This window comes from Cnephaeus nilssonii (genome assembly GCF_951640355.1).
Source record: "Cnephaeus nilssonii genome assembly, chromosome: 15".
NCBI classification, from domain to species: domain Eukaryota; kingdom Metazoa; phylum Chordata; class Mammalia; order Chiroptera; family Vespertilionidae; genus Cnephaeus; species Cnephaeus nilssonii.
Window position 1 is genome coordinate 12115004 of NC_137086.1, and position 19333 is coordinate 12134336.

General features: G+C 40.8%; 1 protein-coding gene across 1 annotated transcript; it reads left to right on the forward strand.

Annotated features, from left to right (window-relative positions):
• Positions 1-399: 399 nt before the first annotated feature.
• GPN1 (GPN-loop GTPase 1) lies at positions 400-19268 on the forward strand. Its single transcript, XM_079792624.1, has 14 exons — positions 400-540; positions 1962-2055; positions 3398-3437; positions 4249-4315; positions 5043-5080; positions 7268-7346; positions 7531-7625; positions 8750-8795; positions 9623-9769; positions 10458-10540; positions 12560-12599; positions 13386-13476; positions 15664-15771; positions 17445-19268. The coding sequence occupies exons 1-14, from the start codon at positions 430-432 to the stop codon at positions 17525-17527; spliced, it is 1122 nt and encodes a 373-aa protein (XP_079648750.1). The 5' UTR covers positions 400-429; the 3' UTR covers positions 17528-19268.
• The last annotated feature ends 65 nt before the right edge of the window (positions 19269-19333 follow it).

The following is a 19333-nucleotide window of genomic DNA, read 5'->3' on the forward strand; positions in this document are numbered from 1 at the left end:
TCCCACTCCAGTCCAGGCCGGCCCCTCCCCCGAGCGGCTTAACCCCTCGCCCGGTTCAGCCCTAGCAGCCGGGTCTCCGGAGGCTCTAGTCCTGGCTCCTTTGGGGGCCGAAAGTGAAACGCACTCTCTTCTGTGTATCGTGGGAGCCCTGCCCTGCTCTCGGGATCTCCTCTCGTCTGCTTCTCCTGCGAACCCGACTTTACCGTCCCAGGCCCTGTGACCGTGAGCCTTTCTTCGGCTCGCTCCCGTCCTCCCAGCGCCTCCACTCCCCCGGCATGGTCCCTAGTGGGCGCCCGAGCCCGGGCGGCAGAGGAGGATGCTCTTCGGAGCCGGTGGGAGCCAGTCCCATTCTCTGGCACGGCCGCTGTGGCGGAAGTCTCTCTAGCCACGTGACGTCTCGATGGTCGAGTGGGCGGAGCCGGGAGGAAGATGGCGGCGCCCGCGGCTGCAGCGGAGCCTCAGGCTGCCGGGGGCCCTCGGCCCCCTGTGTGTCTGTTGGTGTTGGGAATGGCGGGGTCTGGGAAAACCACCTTCGTACAGGTGAGGTACATGGCGCGGGCGGAGTAGGTGTGCGCGAGAGGGTGGAAGGCCAGGAAAAGGGAGGGGAGGTCTTTCCGAGGAGCGGGAGCGGACCGGCGCGTGGCTTTCGGGGTGCCTTGGCGAGACCTTCTTGCACCGTAGGCTGGGTTCCTTCAGGCTCCTTGAGTGCATACCTGGTACCGCTTACCACGTGGTCCTGCTGTTGTCCTGCCGACAAAATTGCTGACTTGAAGGCAGAGGCTTACAAGTAACTAGCGACTGATAGAGGATAGAGTGCTACCCCACTATACTTTGGTATAGATGGCTCAAGAATTACGTATTTCTTGTGCGCCTATCATATTGCATGTGTGAACAAAAAAAAGGGGTGCTGTAATAAGTGTAACCGAAAGTAACCTCACAGGGTGATTGGATCATAAATTCGTTTTTAATTGAATTTATTGGGGTGCAATTGGTTAATAAAATTACATAGGTTTCAGGTGTACAGTTCTATAGTACATCATCTGTATGTTGTATTGTGTTCTCCACCCCAAGTCAAGTCTCCTTCCTTCACCGTTTATCCCCCCTTTACCCTCTTCGACCAACCCCTACCCTTCTTCCCCTCGGGCAATCACCATGCTGTGTCTGTGCCTGTGAGTTTTGTTTTTTGCTTAACCTCTTCAGCTTTTTCACCCAGCACTGCAACCCCACCTCTCCTCTGACAGTTGTCAGTCTGTTCTCTATCTATGAGCCTGTTTCTATTTTGTTTATTTTGTTCATTAGATTCCACATATGAGTGAGATAATATGGATCATAAGTTCTTAACTGGGCAGGTCTTGGTGGGCAGTCACAGCCCAGGCATATAACTTCTTTGGTAAAAGGTTTATATTTGCTCTAAGCAAGCCCTGTTCATTTTTTTTAATTTTTTTTTTTTTTTTTTTGTGGTGTGCATCTAGGTTAACTCACCTTTGAAATGCCTCTTTTTCAAGAGAGCACGTAATCTTATTAATTATCCACTTTCTGCCTTTCTCTCTCCCGCTTTATGGAATCTTCCTTAGTTACCTCCTTAATTCCAAATGGATAAGTAAAAGAAACTGTAAAACTTTCATTCTTCGGAGCATTTGAGATCTTGCTGCATGGTTATTGTCACCATTTTGAGTCAAACACAGGCCATTAATGGGGATGCAGTGAAAATGAGGTTGACAAGGTTCTGCTTTCATGGAACTACTGGTTTATTGGAGGTGATAGGATAAAAACCCCACACAAAGCAAATAAATAAGTGATGGAGGGAAGAGGAAGCTCTGATAAATGGGTAATAAAGAAAGGTTGCATTTCAACTGAGAGTTGAATGTTGGAGGTGAATATTTCAGATAGAGGGAAATGTCCTTTGTCCTCTTATCATGCCCTCTTTGTCTGTCTCTATCCGGCACCTCACATGTCTGCAGAGGCTCACAGGACATCTGCATAGCCAAGGCTCTCCGCCTTATGTGATCAATCTCGACCCCGCTGTGCATGAAGTTCCCTTTCCTGCCAATATTGGTGAGTAAACTACCATTTTATATAAAGTTTCTTGGAATGGAAACCCTCCAGCCTGCCAAGTTTTCAATGCTTTCATTTTTTTCTACCTACTTTCATTTCTCTTGGATTTGCTAGAATCCCTGAACAGGCTTCTGCCTTATTCACATTTTCTCTTTGTTTACTCCTTTCCCTTTGTTTCCTTTCTACTCAGCGTTTTTTCTCCTTTCTGACCCTGAGGTATCAGGCTATTGTTGTTTGGGAAAATGAAGTGGCTTCTCACTTCTAGGCCCTAAACCCTTCAGCAGGCTCTGATATATATACCTTTCTATTTAGTTTCTTTTCCCGAAGTTTAGTTAGAGTATAAGGGTTCTTGTGTGGTAGTTCACTTAATGATTTGTAGGAACCTTCGGTGCAGAGGATAATGATCAAGTAACTGAGCATTATATGGCAAAGAATTTGGGGAAGAAAATCACTCATCATCTCACTTAAAGGATGGGATTCTAATAGTTGATGGGGTAGGTTTATAGACTGGTAGATAGGTTTAGTTAGATATTACTGGATAAATTAACTCCTTTTTAAAAATCATGTCTGTATTATCTTTGTTATCAGTAGCAGTTAATAAGAAATTAACATTTTTTGCCGAGACTGGTTTGGCTCAGTGGATAGACTGAAGGGTCCCAGGTTCGATTCCGGTCAAGGGCATGTACATTGGTTGCGGGCACATCCCCGGTGCGGGGTGTGCAGGAGGCAGCTGGTCAATGTTTCTCTCTCATCAATGTTTCTAGCTCTCTATCCCTCTCCCTTCCTCTCAGTAAAAAATCAATAAAATATATTTAAAAAAAAGAAATTAACATTTTTTTCTTGATTTAGCTCCCTTTTTCTATGCATATGGTTACTGACAAGGTATTTAAGTGCATAAAACTTTTCTCCCTCTCTCAGAACATCTCAACCGTAGCTTTGGAACTTGTAACCTAACATTCTTCATGGGTGACTTGACAGTTCTCCTTTGTAAGGACAGAAACCATTGTGAAGCTGGTAGAAGAGAATGCTGACAAGAGAATACTAAAAGGCTAGTTTTAGTTTCTTGCTGATAAAGTACAGAACACCTTCTGCCCTTCTATTCTTTTCCTCACAATTTTGCTTCTTTTTCTATCACAGTTCAATGATCTTGGCTTAAAAATTACAAAACAAATTTGAAAATAACGCATGCATAGAGGGAAACTTATTTTTTTTCCTCAGAGGAAGCACAGATGACTTGAGAGACCTCTTGGCTTAGGATATTATTGGTGGAGAGCCTCAGGCTATATTGTTTCTTACCTAGTATGTGTTAAATTCTAATTATTTCTTCCCCCTCTTTCCTCAGATATTCGTGACACTGTGAAGTATAAAGAAGTCATGAAACAGTATCCTTTTTACATCTTCTTCGGTGTTGACTCATCTATGGCTAGTTACCCTCTGTGTATTTTGCAGCTTTGAAGGAATGTTTTTGGGTTTCCTTGTGAAATATACTAGCAGAATCATTTTGATTACTTTAAAGTCATTAATTAGGAGAATGAAAGATGAATCTGGAAATAAGTTTTGTAGGTGATTAGAAATATTCTTTGAGCTTGCGAGTTTAGTTTTTTTACCAAATTCCCAGACTGCGGGCTGTTGTAATTAGAGAGCATAGATAATGAGAGGCTAGCTGGTAGTGTGCCTGGGACCCAGAAAGTAGTATTGCCTTGGAAGCTACATTCATTGGTCATCACCTCTTCAAACTGGGAAACCCAGAAATGAGTAGGATCACCTCTTGGTACATTGCTGTGTGAAATGTGTACTTTTCCTCTAGGTAAGTCTATGTAGGAAAACTAAGTATAATCAGCAAGTTTGCTTGGTTAGTGAGGATCAGAGCAAGGAGTGTTATATGGATGATCTTAATAGCTAATGCTAGCAGGCTGTCACTGCCTGATGCATCTGTCTATTATGTTTTGGTCCCTTTAGTTTGTTCATTTTGCCTGGCCATCAGTAAAACAATAAATAAATGAAGAAGACCTTGATGATGAATGTTTCCTATGAAGTTACAGCTGTGTGGTACATACTAAGTCAAGGATTAGCTTGCCAATATTCATTAATGGACCACTAATATTATAATGTTTGTGTGAATGATATCTTGTGTATGAACTTTATCATCTGAATTCATCTATAAGCAATTTAAATCCTCAACTTAGTGTCTAGATATGGACTTGGACCCAACGGTGGCATAGTGACCTCACTCAATCTCTTTGCTACTAGATTTGATCAGGTATGTCTGTCTGTTTTCACTCATATAGGCATGACTATAAAAACCTGTGGCTCTTAAATACCTTAGTTTGATAACGTTGGGAAAGAAGAGCAATTAACCTGGGATATAAATATAGAAAATAAGTAGGCATTTTGGTAGACAGAGAAGTAGGCTATGGGAGGATGATCAGTTTTATGAACACTTCATTTAATATTTGGGACAGCAAGTAAAACAGAAATACAGGAGACTGTGTTTGTTTCTTGATCTGTTATTGGCTTATAGTGTTACCCTGAGGATTGAGTAAAGGGATGGGGGTAAGAAGGGATGAGATGGGCTAGCAGATATGGAACAGGAAAAATGGGGCTTTTTAAACTTGTGGCAAATAGTTATCATCATTTAGGTTTTCTCTGTCACCTTCTGTGTTTTAAGAGTGCTTTGTAATCAGTTTTTTTGCCCTGAGTCACTCCATGAGACAGGCTATTAACATTTTGGGAAGCATCAAGAGAAGTGACTTGACAGTGACAGATCAAGTCTTCAGCTTGTCAGACCCTTGCCCTGTGCTCCAGGGTGCTGCAGGGCTGCTGATGTGGCTGTTTCTGTGGCTCGGTGAGTTTATTAGTTGGTGTCCTAAGATTGAGAACACAGAGATTCAATAGTTGATGGTACCTATGAAGCGGGACAATGGAGAGGGCCCTGTGATTTTATGCTGAAATCAGCTCCTGTTGTAATTGGCACCTTTTTCTTTTAGGTGATGAAATTTATTGAGAAGGCCCAGAACATGTCTAAGTAAGTGATTTCAGTTTAGCGCCTTTTTATTACTCTATAGTTAACATGTTTCTAGGCTTTTTTGAAAAATTTTGGGTTGGCATTAAGTTTTGAAAGAGTTTAGATTAAGATGAAACTATTAGAAGTGAAAAAAAGATAGTCAAGAAAATCCTTAAGATGCTATATAGTGTAGAGCTAAATTTAATAGTATTCTATCCCCAACCATTTTGGTATATGCCCATGGCTACTTAGGAGATATTTTGAAACTATCTCTGTTTTCTCTTGGGAAACCATATTTGTTGGCATTAAAATCTCTGAAACATCTTTCTAACCCTTATTTAAATGAATATAATTTACATAAATTAGAGAGAATAATTGTTTTTTAATTTTAAAAGTATCAAAATATAAAATAAAATATTTGTTCATTTTATTAATACCCACTGTTAATAATTAATTAACGGTTAATAGGTTTTTAATAGGTTTTCTGTTTTAAAAAAGAAAGATAATTATTTTTATAAAAAAGGATACATGACCCTTATAAAGAATTCAACCTGGTTTGTGTGGTTCAGAGGTCATGCACCAGGAGGTCATGGTTCGATTCCCCATCAGGGCACATGCCCAGGTTGTGGGCTTGATCCCCAGTAGGGAGCATGCAGGAGGCAGCTGATCGATGATTCTCTCTCATCATTGATGTTTCTGTCTCTCCCTTTTACTTTCTCTCTGAAATCAATAAAAATATATTAAAAAAACAATTCAACCATACATAATTTAAAAGGCGCATTTATCATCCACTAGAAATAACTGTCATTACTATCAATGACTATCATTTCATATGTTTCTATGCATATATACATAAGTAGAAGAATGGAGGGATAAGGTGTTTTGCAAAAATAGCATCATAAAAGAGGTAGTTTTAAAAAATATCTTTTTTGAGCCCTAGCTGGTTTGGCTCAGTGGATAGAGTGTCGGCCTGTGGACTAAAGTGTCCTGGGCACACTGGGACTAAAGAGTCTGGTCAAGGGCACATGCCCAGGTTGCGGGCTCGATCTCTAGTAGGGGGCATGCAGGAGATAGCCGATCAATGATTCTTTCTCATTGGTTTCTATCTCTCTCCCTCTCCCTTCCTCTCTGAAATCAATAAAAATATATTTTAAAAAAATCTTTCTTAAGATATAAACTCACATACCATAAAGTTCACTCCTTTAATTTATACAATTTAGTGGTGTTTAGTAAACTCATAAAATTGTGTATTGATTCCTACTATCTAATTTCAGAACATTTTTATTATCCCAAAAGAAATGTCATACACATTAGCAATCTTTCTTTTCCCCCAGCTCCTATTGGCTGCACCATTTTACTTTCCACTAGCAGTGCATGAGGGTTCCAGTTTCTTCACGTCCTTGTCAATATTTGTTATATCTTTGTTTTTTATTATAACTGTCTTAGTGGGTGTGTGGGTGTGAGGTTGTATCGCATTGTGAGTTTTTTTCTCCAACTTCTGATTTTGTTCTTTTTTTTAAAAAAAATTTATTGTCTAAAGTTTTACATATGTTTCCTTTTTCCCTGATTGACCCCGAATTGTGGTTTTGATTTGTATTCCCTCAAGGATTAATGATATTGAGCATCCTTTCATCTATTTATTGGACATTGGTATATATTTGTAGAAGTGTCTATTTAAATTCTTGGCTCATTTTTAAAACAGCTTTATTGAGATATAAGTCACATTCCATGCAATTCTCCCATTTAGTATACAATTCACTGACTTTTACTATGGTCACAGAATTATGCAACCATCATCAATTTTAGATCATTTTTATCACCTCAACAAGAAACCCTGTATTCTTTAGCTATCACTTCCCTGTCCTACCCCTTCCCCTAAGCAACTGGATAGTTTCCCAAGAGATTCATATTCTGGTTTTTCTTATCTCATTTTTAATGCAGTGTGTTTCTATAACTATCACAGAGTCCCCTGTGGTCATTTGCAGTAATTTATGGACTGCTGCTCTTATCCATTAGCATGAATATTGGACATTGAACAAAGCCTGGGGGAATGTGGAATGCATTTCAAAGATGACGGGAGGAAGATAGACTTGGCAGTGTGAAGAGGGCATTCCAATCTTGGATAACCAGTAGTTTGGTGTTTTGTGTAATGGATATTTTCAGCATTGTACAAGTGTAATACTTCTTTAATGGTCTTTCTCAACACAGATATGTCTTGATTGACACACCTGGGCAGATTGAAGTGTTCACCTGGTCAGCTTCTGGGACAATCATCACAGAGGCTCTGGTGAGTATTGTAGGTATTACTGAGAGCTACACTGGATAAGTCTTTTTTTATTGCCTGGGACCTTATGTGGAAGGGAGTTATAGAAGCTCTGTAAAGTGGTTCCCTCTTGCTAAAGAAGATAGGAAAAATTTGGGGACAGATCATGAGCCCTCTGGCTAAGGCTTTGATTATTTTTTGGCTTTAGGCATCCTCCTTTCCAACGATTGTCATTTATGTAATGGACACATCAAGAAGTACCAACCCAGTGACCTTCATGTCCAACATGCTCTATGCCTGCAGGTAACTGATTATTGCTGGGCATGACATTACATCAAGGTATGAGGCCTCCTCCTCTTTGAGTCCTGAGTGCTTATCCCCAGATTTGTACGCATTCAGGTTTGCCACTCAGTTTAGTGGTTGTGAGTTGGGGAGGGGTCAGAAGAGAAAAGAGGCACATGTGCCCTTGGCATTCTTGATCAGCAACTTCTCATCTTCCTCCTTGCTTGCTATAGAAAGAGGTAGAGTGTGAATATGAATCTTTTGGTAGTGGCTCCCAGTTCAATGAAGTCCAAGTCTAAATAAAAGAGAGTTCCTTTTCTGTATTACGATACAGAAATTATAACATGGGGAGAGATTATGAGTAAAAAGGTTTATCCATAATTCTAAAATACACAGGTTTGCCCCAAGTGTGGTACGATTAGGAGAGGGAGGACATACCTCACTAGGTTATGTCAGTACATTAGATCTAGGAGCAAGGCATGCTGTTACTGAAGCTGAGAGAATTTGGTTTTTGGGGGTACAGAAAAGCCATCACCAACATTTGCCCCTTCTAGTATGATTAGGGATGTCTCTTATTTGATGCAAGAAATCCTAGTCCAAATAGAAATCTGATGACTGACGGCACTTGCTCATTAAAATATATATATATATATCTTTATTGATTTCAGAGAGGAAGGGAGAGGGAAAGAGAGATAGAAACATCAATGATGAGAGAGAATCATTGATTGGCTGCCTCCTGCACGTCCCCTACTGGGGATCAAGCCCGCAACCCAGGCATGTGCCCTTGACCAGAATTGAACCTGGGACCCTTCAGTCCACAGGCTGACGCTCTATCCACTGAGCAAAACCAGCTAGGGCCATTTGTTCATTTTTATATTAGTTGTTTAAAAGACAATTATTTGGTAAAAACAAGCAACCAAACACACACACACACACATACACACACACTCAAAGAAAGAGAGTTATGTTTGTGTGATGGTGGGGGTGGTTTTTCTCTTGGGAGAGGAGGACATGTGCCTTGTAAGAATGGATACCTTATACTTAGAGTCTGAACTCATTCCCCTTTTCTCAATTCCAACTGACTGACATAGTAAACAAGAGCTGAAGTGTTTTTCCTAATAATGTCTTGATGTTTGATTTTTCAGCATCTTGTACAAAACCAAGCTTCCTTTCATTGTGGTCATGAATAAAGTAAGTGGATCCTTACTTTTGTGATTCAGTACTGTATTTGTTTTTCATCAGAACTTTGTGTTATTGGAAGATTTGCAATAGGTGGGAAACGCTATTGAGATGCCGGAGAGCAGATTCAAGCTTAACTGAAACAGTCATGGGCACTTCTAGGGAGAAGATTCAGTCAGATTGAGTATTTATCACTGACTTTCATCCAAAGTTATTTCAGCCTAGATAGAGCAGCCTCTCACTTGTAGGGTGTGGATTATCCCTCAGAATCTAGAATGTGGGCAGAGATGGGACTGCTAGTGTATTGGAAGTGGCAACTAAAACAAAAAGACAAAACTTCCCTGTTGGTTGGTAGCTAGGATACAGCAGACTAGTTGACTTTAGAACCTGGAATGAGCTGGCATCCACTGTGGTCATGGTCACTTGGCAGTGGATAGTGAAGAGAACATATACCTTCATTTAATTAACACTATACAACAGTCTTGGTTCTTTATGGCTTGTTGTAGTGGAAGAGGAACTGGGGAAAGCAGAGAAAAAATAGATGAATGACTGCTTTCTTTCTTTATTTTTATTGAATTTATTGGGTGACATTGGTTAATAACACTATATACATTTCAGATGTACAATTCTATAATACGTCATCTGTACACTGTATTGTGTGTTCATCACCCCAAGTCAAGTTTCCTTCCATCACTATTTGTCCCCCCTATACCCTCTTCTACCTCCCCTGAATAATTGCTTGTTATTATCACTACTTAATTAAAAAAAATGGGGGGGGGGCATTATTTGGTGTCTAAACCCATCTCTGGTTTCTCATAGTTGGCTTCTATCTGTTGCAGACTGACATCATTGATCACAGCTTTGCAGTGGAATGGATGCAGGATTTTGAGGCTTTTCAAGATGCCTTGAATCAAGAGACTACATATGTCAGCAACCTGACTCGTTCAATGAGCTTGGTGTTAGATGAATTTTACAGCTCACTCAGGGTAAACTTTCTCTTATGCTCACACCGACAGTCTCCCCAGATAACCTCTTAACCCATAGGGCTGGCTTTGAACCATCTTAGGAAGGAATTTCATTACTTTTTGAAAAGTAAATTTTAAAGCATTAACTTATTAAATACTGGAGGCTTATAGATGAATAGATAGAGACCCTACCCTCAGAGAGTTTATGGTCTAGTTAGAAGAGGAGGCTATACACAGAATTAAAACAGAATTAAGAAAGATTGGAATTTGGCGCTGATGGTGGTGAGAGGGAATGAGAAGTTTTGGAGGATAAAGCTTCAGAGGTATGCTTTGAAGGAAGGGTAAGATTTGTATAAGCAAAAGTGGGTATGGGTGGCAGAGCGTATGTTAATTGCCCAAGTAAAGGCACTGAGATACTGATTTTCATAGAGAACAGACGGTGGTTTGATTTGATAGAGAAAAGATAAAAAGCCCCGCTACTTGTTTGTCCTAATTATCTTTCTTGTTCAATTCTCTCTTTTCCTTAGACTTATTTCCATGACTTTTTAGTAGACATGCTGCTTTTTGGTTTAGCTTTATTCTTTGCCAGAGACTTCTTTAAGTATCTAAACTTCTTTATGAAGATTTTTATGAAATTTGAACAGAATAATGTATACCATTAAAAAATACACATCTGTTTGCTCAGTGGCATTAATGTTGCTTTTGTCAGGTGGTAGGTGTGTCTGCTGTTCTGGGTACAGGCTTAGATGAACTCTTTGTACAAGTCACCAGTGCTGCGGAAGAATATGAAAGGTGAGAACAAAGGAAAATTCTATTGATGACATTCTTAATGACCCGCAATTCTGATATGATAGCAATTTTGCCAGGCAAAGCTTTTTGGTTTTCATAGTATATATATTACATTTGCCATGTGTATGTGTACTGACCACACTTAGGGGTAACTAATCCCCATTAATTAAAAAAAAAAAAATAGGAGTGTAAAATCTTCATTGTATTTAATGAGTAAGAGCAGGCAGGAGTCATAAGACTTTGTGAAAAGCCAGGTAATAATTATTTTAGACTTCGTGATCTCTGTTGCAACTGTTCAACTCTGTCATTGTAGCAAAAAAGCATCCATAGACAGTTTATAAATGAATGAACATGGCTGTGTTCCAGTAAAACATTATTTATAAAAATAGGCAACGGACTTGATTTGACCCGTTTTCCACATTGGCTTGACCCCATTAGCATTAATGCTTTGGAGTCAGACAGTTAAGAGTTGGATTTCTGTTTCCTCCACTTAATAAATAACTTCTGCAAGTTTTCCTCAGTTGTAGTTCAGGGATTGTTATATTGGAAATCAGCGAGCTGAACAGAAGACGACTTAGTAAGCCAAATTTGGAGTCTTTATTGCTCTAGCGGTCTCAGAGGAGTAGCCTCCAGAGTCTGAGCAAAGCAACATGGAGGAAACTTTCCCTTTATATCACCCAGTCCCTTTGTCTCCTAAATATGGGGTTTCCGGACCTTGTGCAGGCTTCATAAAGAACCCTATGTAGCCGAAACCGGTGTGGCTCAGTGGATAGAGCGTCGGCCTGCAGAGGTCCCGGGTTCGATTCCGGTCAGGGGCATGTACCTTGGTTGCGGGTGCATCCCCAGTAGGGGGTGTGCAGGAGGCAGCTGATCGATGTTTCTCTCCCATCGATGTTTCTGGCTCTCTATCACTCTCTCTTCCTCTCTGTAAAAAATCAATAAAAATTTATTTTAAAAAAAGAAAAAGAACCCTATGTAGATATTTTGCGGGAAGCTTGTAACCTGAGCACAGCCCCACTCAGTAGCCTTGAGCACAGTACAATTTAGATAACTAAAAGGCATGGGAGTAACCAGGGACGGCAGCAGAGTGACTTGCAAGGCCAGATAATTGAGCTTATTTTCCCCATTATTCGAGCAAGCATGTTTCCAGAAGCCAAGAATAGCAGAGTTAATTTACAGAACAAAAGACTACCTATGCTTAGTGGGAAATTTCAAACGGCAGTTTTTACAGAATAGAGGTTACGGGAACATGATGGAGTGCCTATGCTTCAGGATAATAGCATGTATTGCTAAGGTCGTCGTGAGAATTATTTGAGAAAACATCTGGAGCACCCAGTGCAATTGCTGACACACAGCACGTTTCATAATAAATGATTGTTATCACTTGTCATAATTAATATTGGAATTCCAATCACCTAAAGGAAAGTGGAGTCGGAGCATGTAGATACTTCCCTTAGCCTGTTAGTTGCTGCATCCCCACATGCTCCTTTGGTCCCATAATTAGCAAGATCCTAACAAACACATTGTGGTTTTCAGACACATTATTTTGAGTTTGATTGATTAGATAAGGGGTGTGTGTGTGTGTGTGTGTGTGTGTGTGTGTGTGTGTGATCAAAGCCTTAGGAAAAGACTTTTGTATCCTTTCATAGTTGCCCTGTTAAAACCACATAATTACAAGCTAATATGTATTGGGCTTCCTGAACCCAACAGGCCTCACTTCTTTTACTCATCTCAAGTGTTTATCCATATGAATGCTAATAAGCTCCTTAGTCAATGTCTCTAGAGTTCATCTTTCCAGCTCAACAGTCAGACATTTTTCTTTTTTCTAGTTTCAGGGGTGAGGACAGGTACCTTGGCTTTTAATTCCATAGGGATAGGATTTCAGTGAGTTACACTTTTGTTATGCCTGACATTCAGTTAAGTAAGACCTTTTTTATTTCCAGAGCCCTAGGAAAACAGAAGTGATGTGGGGCAGGCAGGACATATTTAAACACAGCAATTTAGAAATTGTTTCTCTTTCAGGGAGTATCGTCCTGAATATGAACGTCTGAAGAAGTCACTGGTAAGAGAGGAGGCTGTTTGTGTATTTTAGGGCCACTAAAAAAACAACCTCAAACCATACGCTTATCTTCCTGTCATTCATACTTTTGTTTCGGCCATCAGTGTGTCTTTTAGATACTCATTAATTTAAATTTGTAAATGTCTATGTGTGCTGTCTGGATGTAGAAAGGCCCCTTAAATTATTTTTCTTTTCTTTATTTGAAGTTTTAAAAACCAGATTTTTCTGCCCTGTGAGGAAGCTCAGTTGGTTAGAGTGTTGTTCTGATATGCCAACAAATTGATGTGTTTCCCCCCCCCCATTCCTCTCCCTCTAAAATCAATATATTATAAAAAAAAATGTTTTTAAATCAGATTTTCTTGTTATATGTGCTAAGCCCTTATTGCACCCTACCCCCGCCCCTACTCCGAGGTCGATTTAAAGGCTAGTTGTAGAGTTCTGTTTAGGAACAGAGAGGTGCTTCACAACTCTTATTTCAGCAGATCAGGTGTCCTGTCCCCATTGGCCCCACTGGGCTCCATATCACCGAGCCGTCCTGCTGTATCTACCTGAGGGGTCTTTTGTGTCCAGTTTCTGAAACTTCTGATTCAGTCTCCAGAGCCCTCCAGCCTGAACTGCTAATCTGGGCCCATACTGCTCAGTGTGTCTATCTCCATATCAGCCATCCCTTATCTGCCTCAATGTTTAGGTAGTCTCTGGCATTTGTATAATTGGTCATCTCCAGTCAGAAGGTACATCTAACTTGGGGCTCTTTGTTGAGTCTGATGATAGTTTTCTCTACATATACAGGCCAGTGCACAGAGCCAGCAGCAGAAAGAACAACTAGAACGCCTTCAGAAAGATATGGGCTCTGTTGCCCTGGACACAGGAACTGCTACAGGTATGGAGGGTCTCTTGGTGTTAGGGACTGAAAGTGGATATGTTATTTCTACTCAGCAGGAAGATACTTATATTTAAGAGCAGAAAGGGAAGAGGAGGATGTTTTCCTTATGTAGGGTTTGCATATTTCTTATTGGATTTTTTTCTTCTTTTGTTAGTGTTGAAAATAGTTTTTTTGAACAATTATATCTTCTAACTGGTTATGGTTGTGTGTACAAAACTTTTAATTTTTGTGCATTAGCCTTTTTATTCTGCTACTTTACTGACTTTTGAGTTTTGTCATTGATTCTCCAGGGATTTATAGTTAAATGTATATACTCCCACCCATCCACACTTATTGATGGGCTGGCCTTTAAAGGAGTGAAGTTCTATTCAGGAAAGCTGTTGCTATACTCCTAGTAGAGAACATGCAAAGCTGCTTGGAGGAGCTGCTAGAAATGGGCTGGGTTGACCAGTTACGTGAACTTGCCTATGCCGTCCTGTTGCACACCTCAGCAACATCAATTTCTATGTGCTATGGTCTTTGGAGTCACTCATGAACACATGAAGTGGCAGCTGTTAAATCTGTTGCAAAGGGTCTGCTGTACTTAGATAACCTGTTAAAGTTGGAGGAGTTTCAGTAAATTACTTGGGGGAATCACAAGTACAGTTGAGTAATTCCGAGTTGGGCATGGAATGAAGCATTGAGTGTTGACACAGCATGCCAGCATCCTTTCCCAGGGCCAGGGCCACTTGAGCTTTGTGCCCCTTGGTGTTGCTGCTTTTTGACACCCTATTCCTCAGCTCATCTTGCTTGACCTCTTAGGCACCTGAAGAGAGAGTGGTCATGTCCTCCCATGGCTTTAGGTTACTTGGCATGGTTTCAGCTTCTTATAGAAACCGACCCCTATAGGCTGAATCCCATGCCTAGGAATGACCTGATTATACTTTTTCCTGATTATTGGAGCCCAGCCCTATTGAGTTTCCTTCCCTAAGTAGGGAATTTGCCTCTATTATTATTATTTTTAAAAATATGTATTTTATTGATTTTTTACAGAGGAAGGGAGAGGGATAGAGAGTTAGAAACATCGATCAGCTGCCTCCTGCACACTCCCCACTGGGGATGTGCCCGCAACCAAGGTACTTGCCCTTGACCAGAATTGAACCTGGGACCCTTCAGTCCACAGGCCGATGCTCTATCCACTGAGCCAAACCGGTTAGGGCATTGCCTCTATTATTATGTTCAGTTTTCCTTAACTCCCCCAACCCTCTTATTTCTGAAGAATACCCTGGTTCCTCTACTCTGGATCGTTTTACACTGTGTTCTCTTCTGACCCTTTCTGAACTTAATTCCCACCAGGAAGCATCCTCGGTGCTCCACACTGAGGGATCTGCTCAAAGGTCTTCATAAGAAAATCCACAGTCTATTCCAAGCTGTCAGCTATTAAAAATGAATGAGCCTGGCCAGCATGACTTAGTGGTTGAGCATCGACCTATGAGCCTGGGGGTCACAGTTCGATTCCCCGCCAGGACATATGTTTGGGTTGTGGGCTCGATTCCCAGTGTGGGGATCTCTCATTGATGTTTCTGTCTCTCTCCCTCTCCCTTCCTCTCTGAAATCAATTAATAACAACAAAAAACAAACAAACAACAACAACAACAACAACAAAATATATATATATATATATATACATTTTAAAAAGAATGACATTCCTACTAAGACAAGCTACTTGAGAACTATTTTCCTTAGTTTAAGATCTTCAGCCCTAGCTGGTTTGCTCAGTGGTTAGAGCGTCAGGCTGCAGACTGAAGGGTCTTGGGTTTGATTCCGGTCAGGGGCACATGCCCGGGTTGTGGGCTCGATCCCCAAAAGGGAGTGTACAGGAGGCAGCCAATCAATGATTCTCATCATCGATGTTTCTATCTCTCCCTCTCCCTTCCTTTCTGAAATCAATTAAAATATATATTAAAGAAAAACAAAACTTAAAAAAAAGACCTCTTGACTTACTAGAATAGTGAAAACACTTTGTGCATTAGACTGTTGAAATGTTATGTGGTATTAACAATACATTTGGAAGAAGTAGTATCCTGCATCTTATCACGACTACTTTCATCCAGCCAAATTCAAAATTGTAGTTATTTACTGATTCAGAATCACCTTTTGGAGGAGGCATGTGTTCATGACGTGCTGCTGGTGTTTTCTTTGTAGACGGCTTATCTTCTGGGCGGGACCCTTCTGACTTGATCCTGACTCGGGGAACCTTGGATGAAGAGGATGAAGAAGCAGACAGCGACACTGATGATATTGACCACAGAGGTGAGAGGTGGCTGAGGCGGCTCATGAAAACACACTAGCTGCTTATCCTCACATAGTTTGGTCAGGACCTTCTTGTTAAGAGAAGGTCTTGAATATGCAGATTGAAGGGTCGCAAGTTCGATTCTGGTCAGGAGCATGTGCCTCGGTTGCAGGCTTGATCCCCTGGGTGTGTATGGGAGGCAACCAATCTTTGTGTCTCTCTCCCCCTCCCTTTCACTGTCTTAAAAAAAAATCAATGGAAAAAATATTCTTGGGTGAGGATTATCAAAAAAGGAAAAATATTGGGGAGAGAGGGGATGGTTAAGGTATAGCACCAGTGAGAATCCCATGCATTGGGAGTTCTGGCCTTACTGCTGAATGGTCAATATTGAGCTGATGACAGGCCTTTTATTAGTCTGTCTTCTCAAGTTAGGTCCTGATTCAGTTTGAGGAATCTAGGATTTGGTTTATTGTAATTGTTTTAAGAATACATAAGGAGGCCTCAGCAGATCCGAAGGGACTGTAACACTTTGAGGTTACAATGGCTCTGGAAACCAAAAGGGTTAACTTGGCATAGTTTTATGGACTGTGAACAGAATCTGTTTCTTGAAACAGCCCTTTTAGATCCTCGCTATGACCAAGAGCAAACTTCTCTTTATTCCAACGCACTGGATGCTAACATGTAAAGTGCCTCATGTAATCAGATTTATTGAAGTGTAATTTATAGAGTAAAACCCACCTTTTAAAAGTTTCTAGTTTGATGAGTTGTGCTTTTTTTTTTTTTTTTCCAAATTATAAGAGAAAGTTTATTTAGAAAGTTACAGAGGTAGTAGAAGTGAGGCTCAGCGAGGTCCTCCAAGAGGGCCCTTGGAGTTTAGGAGAGAGAAAGGCAAAGGTAAGGTGCCTGGGGGAAGAAGAGAAGGATGGGAAAAGCTCAGGCATGTGAGAGAGAGAGAGAGAGAGAGAGAGAGGGAGGGAGGGTGAGAGGGAAGGAGGGAGGGAGGTGGTGCCTCTTGAGGAGTCTTAACACATATAGTCTTGTAACCACCATCATAATCAAGATACAGAACACTTCATTACCCCCAGAGTTCTCTCATGCCCGTTTTTATTCAGTCCCTTCCTGCATACCTAGTTCCTGGCAATCACTGTTCTAATTTCTGTTCCTATAATTTTGCCTTTTCGACAATGTCATATAATTGGAATGACAGTATTTAACTTGAATTCAACTTTTTTCACTCAGTATAATGTTTTTGTGATTTGTTGCATGCATTAGTAGTGTTTTTTTTACAGTTGAGTAATACTCCATTATATGGATCTACCACAATTTGTTTATGCATTCACCACCTGGTTGACATTTGGGTTATTCCCAGATTTTAGCTCTGATAACTAAAGCTGCTATTAACATTCATTAACAGATCTTTGTGTGGACATATGTTTTCATTTCCCTTGGATAAAAATACTTAGGAGTGGGACCTCATTTTAGTTACTTTATGAAGGAGGTTTTTTTCCCCCACTTACAGATAAAAGAAACTACATTTTGGGCCATCTGGTAAGCATGCTCTGGGAGATTTTTCCTGACTGGGAGAAGTGAACACTTAGAACCAGGGTACTGTGTCTGAGGGACGGTGGCAGCAGGTCTCATCTACCTGTCTAGTGGGAGGGTTTAACAAGAATTGACCTTTCTTTCCTTGCAGTTACGGAGGAAAGTCATGAAGAGCCAGCGTTCCAGAATTTTATGCAAGAGTCAATGGCACAGTACTGGAAGAGAAACAAATAGTTCCTGGAAGTCCAAGAGTTTGGAACTCTGTGAAGAAACTGTCCTTACCTCTGATTGGGGTTACTATAAAGAACAATTTTACACAGAATAGCAGAGGTTCTCGTATTAGGGAGCGTTCCTGACTCCAGTGAAGCCAAGGACAGAAGAAATTTGGACCTGGCAGGTAGATGTTGATTCCCCGTGGCCTTTCCCTTGGATTTTGCAAGGAAGGATTTTCTGACTATTCTTGGATGCTGGTATTCTGCCTGTAAACCTTCACGTTGTATCATTTGAACTCAAGTACTTTTGCTGCTAACGGATGGAATAGAGAGAGAACATATTGTTCACTTCAGATCTCTATTATTAGGCTGTATTTATAGCCTCTATTTCCCAAGCATCTTGCCCTTGACCCATGAGTTCCCCTCCTTTCAGCAGAACGGGAGACAAGAAACATGAGCTTAAAAAAAAAAAAAAAAGAAACATGAGCTTGTACAGAGTGGCAGTAGAGTCTCCTTGGCATCTAGTAATGTTGATATGAAATGCTTGGTAGCTCATTATAGGTTTGTTGAAGAAAGTGGACAAAACATAATTAATAAGAATCCTGTTTTTGATGGTGACTTAGAGTTTTTAATTTTAACTTTGGTATAAGCCTGCCTGCAGAATTTAAAATAAGAAAATTATATAATTATAAATAATTTCACTTCTGTTGATCTGAGAGGTTTAAAGACACATGTCCAAACCTGTCTCATTAAGGTGATGTTTACTAAAGTTTCCCTGGTTACACACACGTAGTAACCAGGTATAGAGCCAGGCCCTGTTTGCATTTTACTTTGAACTTAAATGCAAAATATGCTTGGTGATTTTTCAAAGGCCATGGACTTGGGTCAGGTGTACATTCCATATATAACAATCATGGTTTACCCTGCCTCCGTTCTTCACAGTATCTCATAATGTAGTACATTTCTCCTAAGGAATTTTGTCTCTGCCTAATCTGTCCTCCAGTAGTTCTGGAAGTGTGGTCTCTGGGCCAGAAGCGTAAGCATCACCAGGGAAATTGTTAGAAACGGAACACTGAAGACCTGAGTCAGAAACGGGGTGGGGCCCAGCAATCTGAACCACTGCTCTAACCACCCAAACAGCCTGGGGCAGTTGTAGGCCAGGTGAATCTCAGGTATCAGTCATATGACCTGCTTTATCAGAGTACCCTAACTTTGACCATCTGGTGCCTCTTCTCCAATTTAAACATTCTAACAATAAAAGTATTTTATTTTACTATGAAGTATTAATTTCAATATTCTGTACCTAGTGGGAACCACTGGTCTAAAATTTTGGATCTATAAGAGGAAACCATTTGCACAGCAAAACTCTGAACATACCTGGTTTTCCCCTTAGTACCTCTGAATACTTTTTCCTTAAAGAATAACTTGTATTGCCCTAACCGGTTTGGCCCAGTGGATAGAGCGTTGGCCTGCAGACTGACGGGTCCCAGGTTTGATTCCGGTCAAGGGCATGTACCTTGGTTGTGGGCACATCCCCAGTAGGAGGTGTGCAAGAGGCAGCTGATTGATGTTTCTAACTCTCTTTCCCTCTCCCTTCCTCTCTGTAAAAAAAATCAATAAAATATATTAAAAAAAAAAAAGAATAACTTGTATGGCCTACACCAGTGGTCGGCAAACTGCGGCTCGCGAGCTGCGGTTTGCCACTCTGTTGACTAATGAGTTTGCCGACCACTGACCTAGACTCTCGATTCCAATAATTACAGGCTGTTGTTCCTTGTGATTAAGCCCCTATCCCAGTGGTCGGCAAACTCATTAGTCAACAGAGCGG

Coding starts and splice junctions, on each gene's coding strand:
- GPN1 (XM_079792624.1), top strand. CDS start 430: ATGGCGGCGCCCGCGGCTGCAGCGGAGCCTCAGGCTGCCGGGGGCCCT. Junction 9,770..10,457: donor AATTTTACAGCTCACTCAGG/GTAAACTTTCTC, acceptor TGCTTTTGTCAG/GTGGTAGGTGTGTCTGCTGT. Junction 10,541..12,559: donor GCTGCGGAAGAATATGAAAG/GTGAGAACAAAG, acceptor TTTCTCTTTCAG/GGAGTATCGTCCTGAATATG.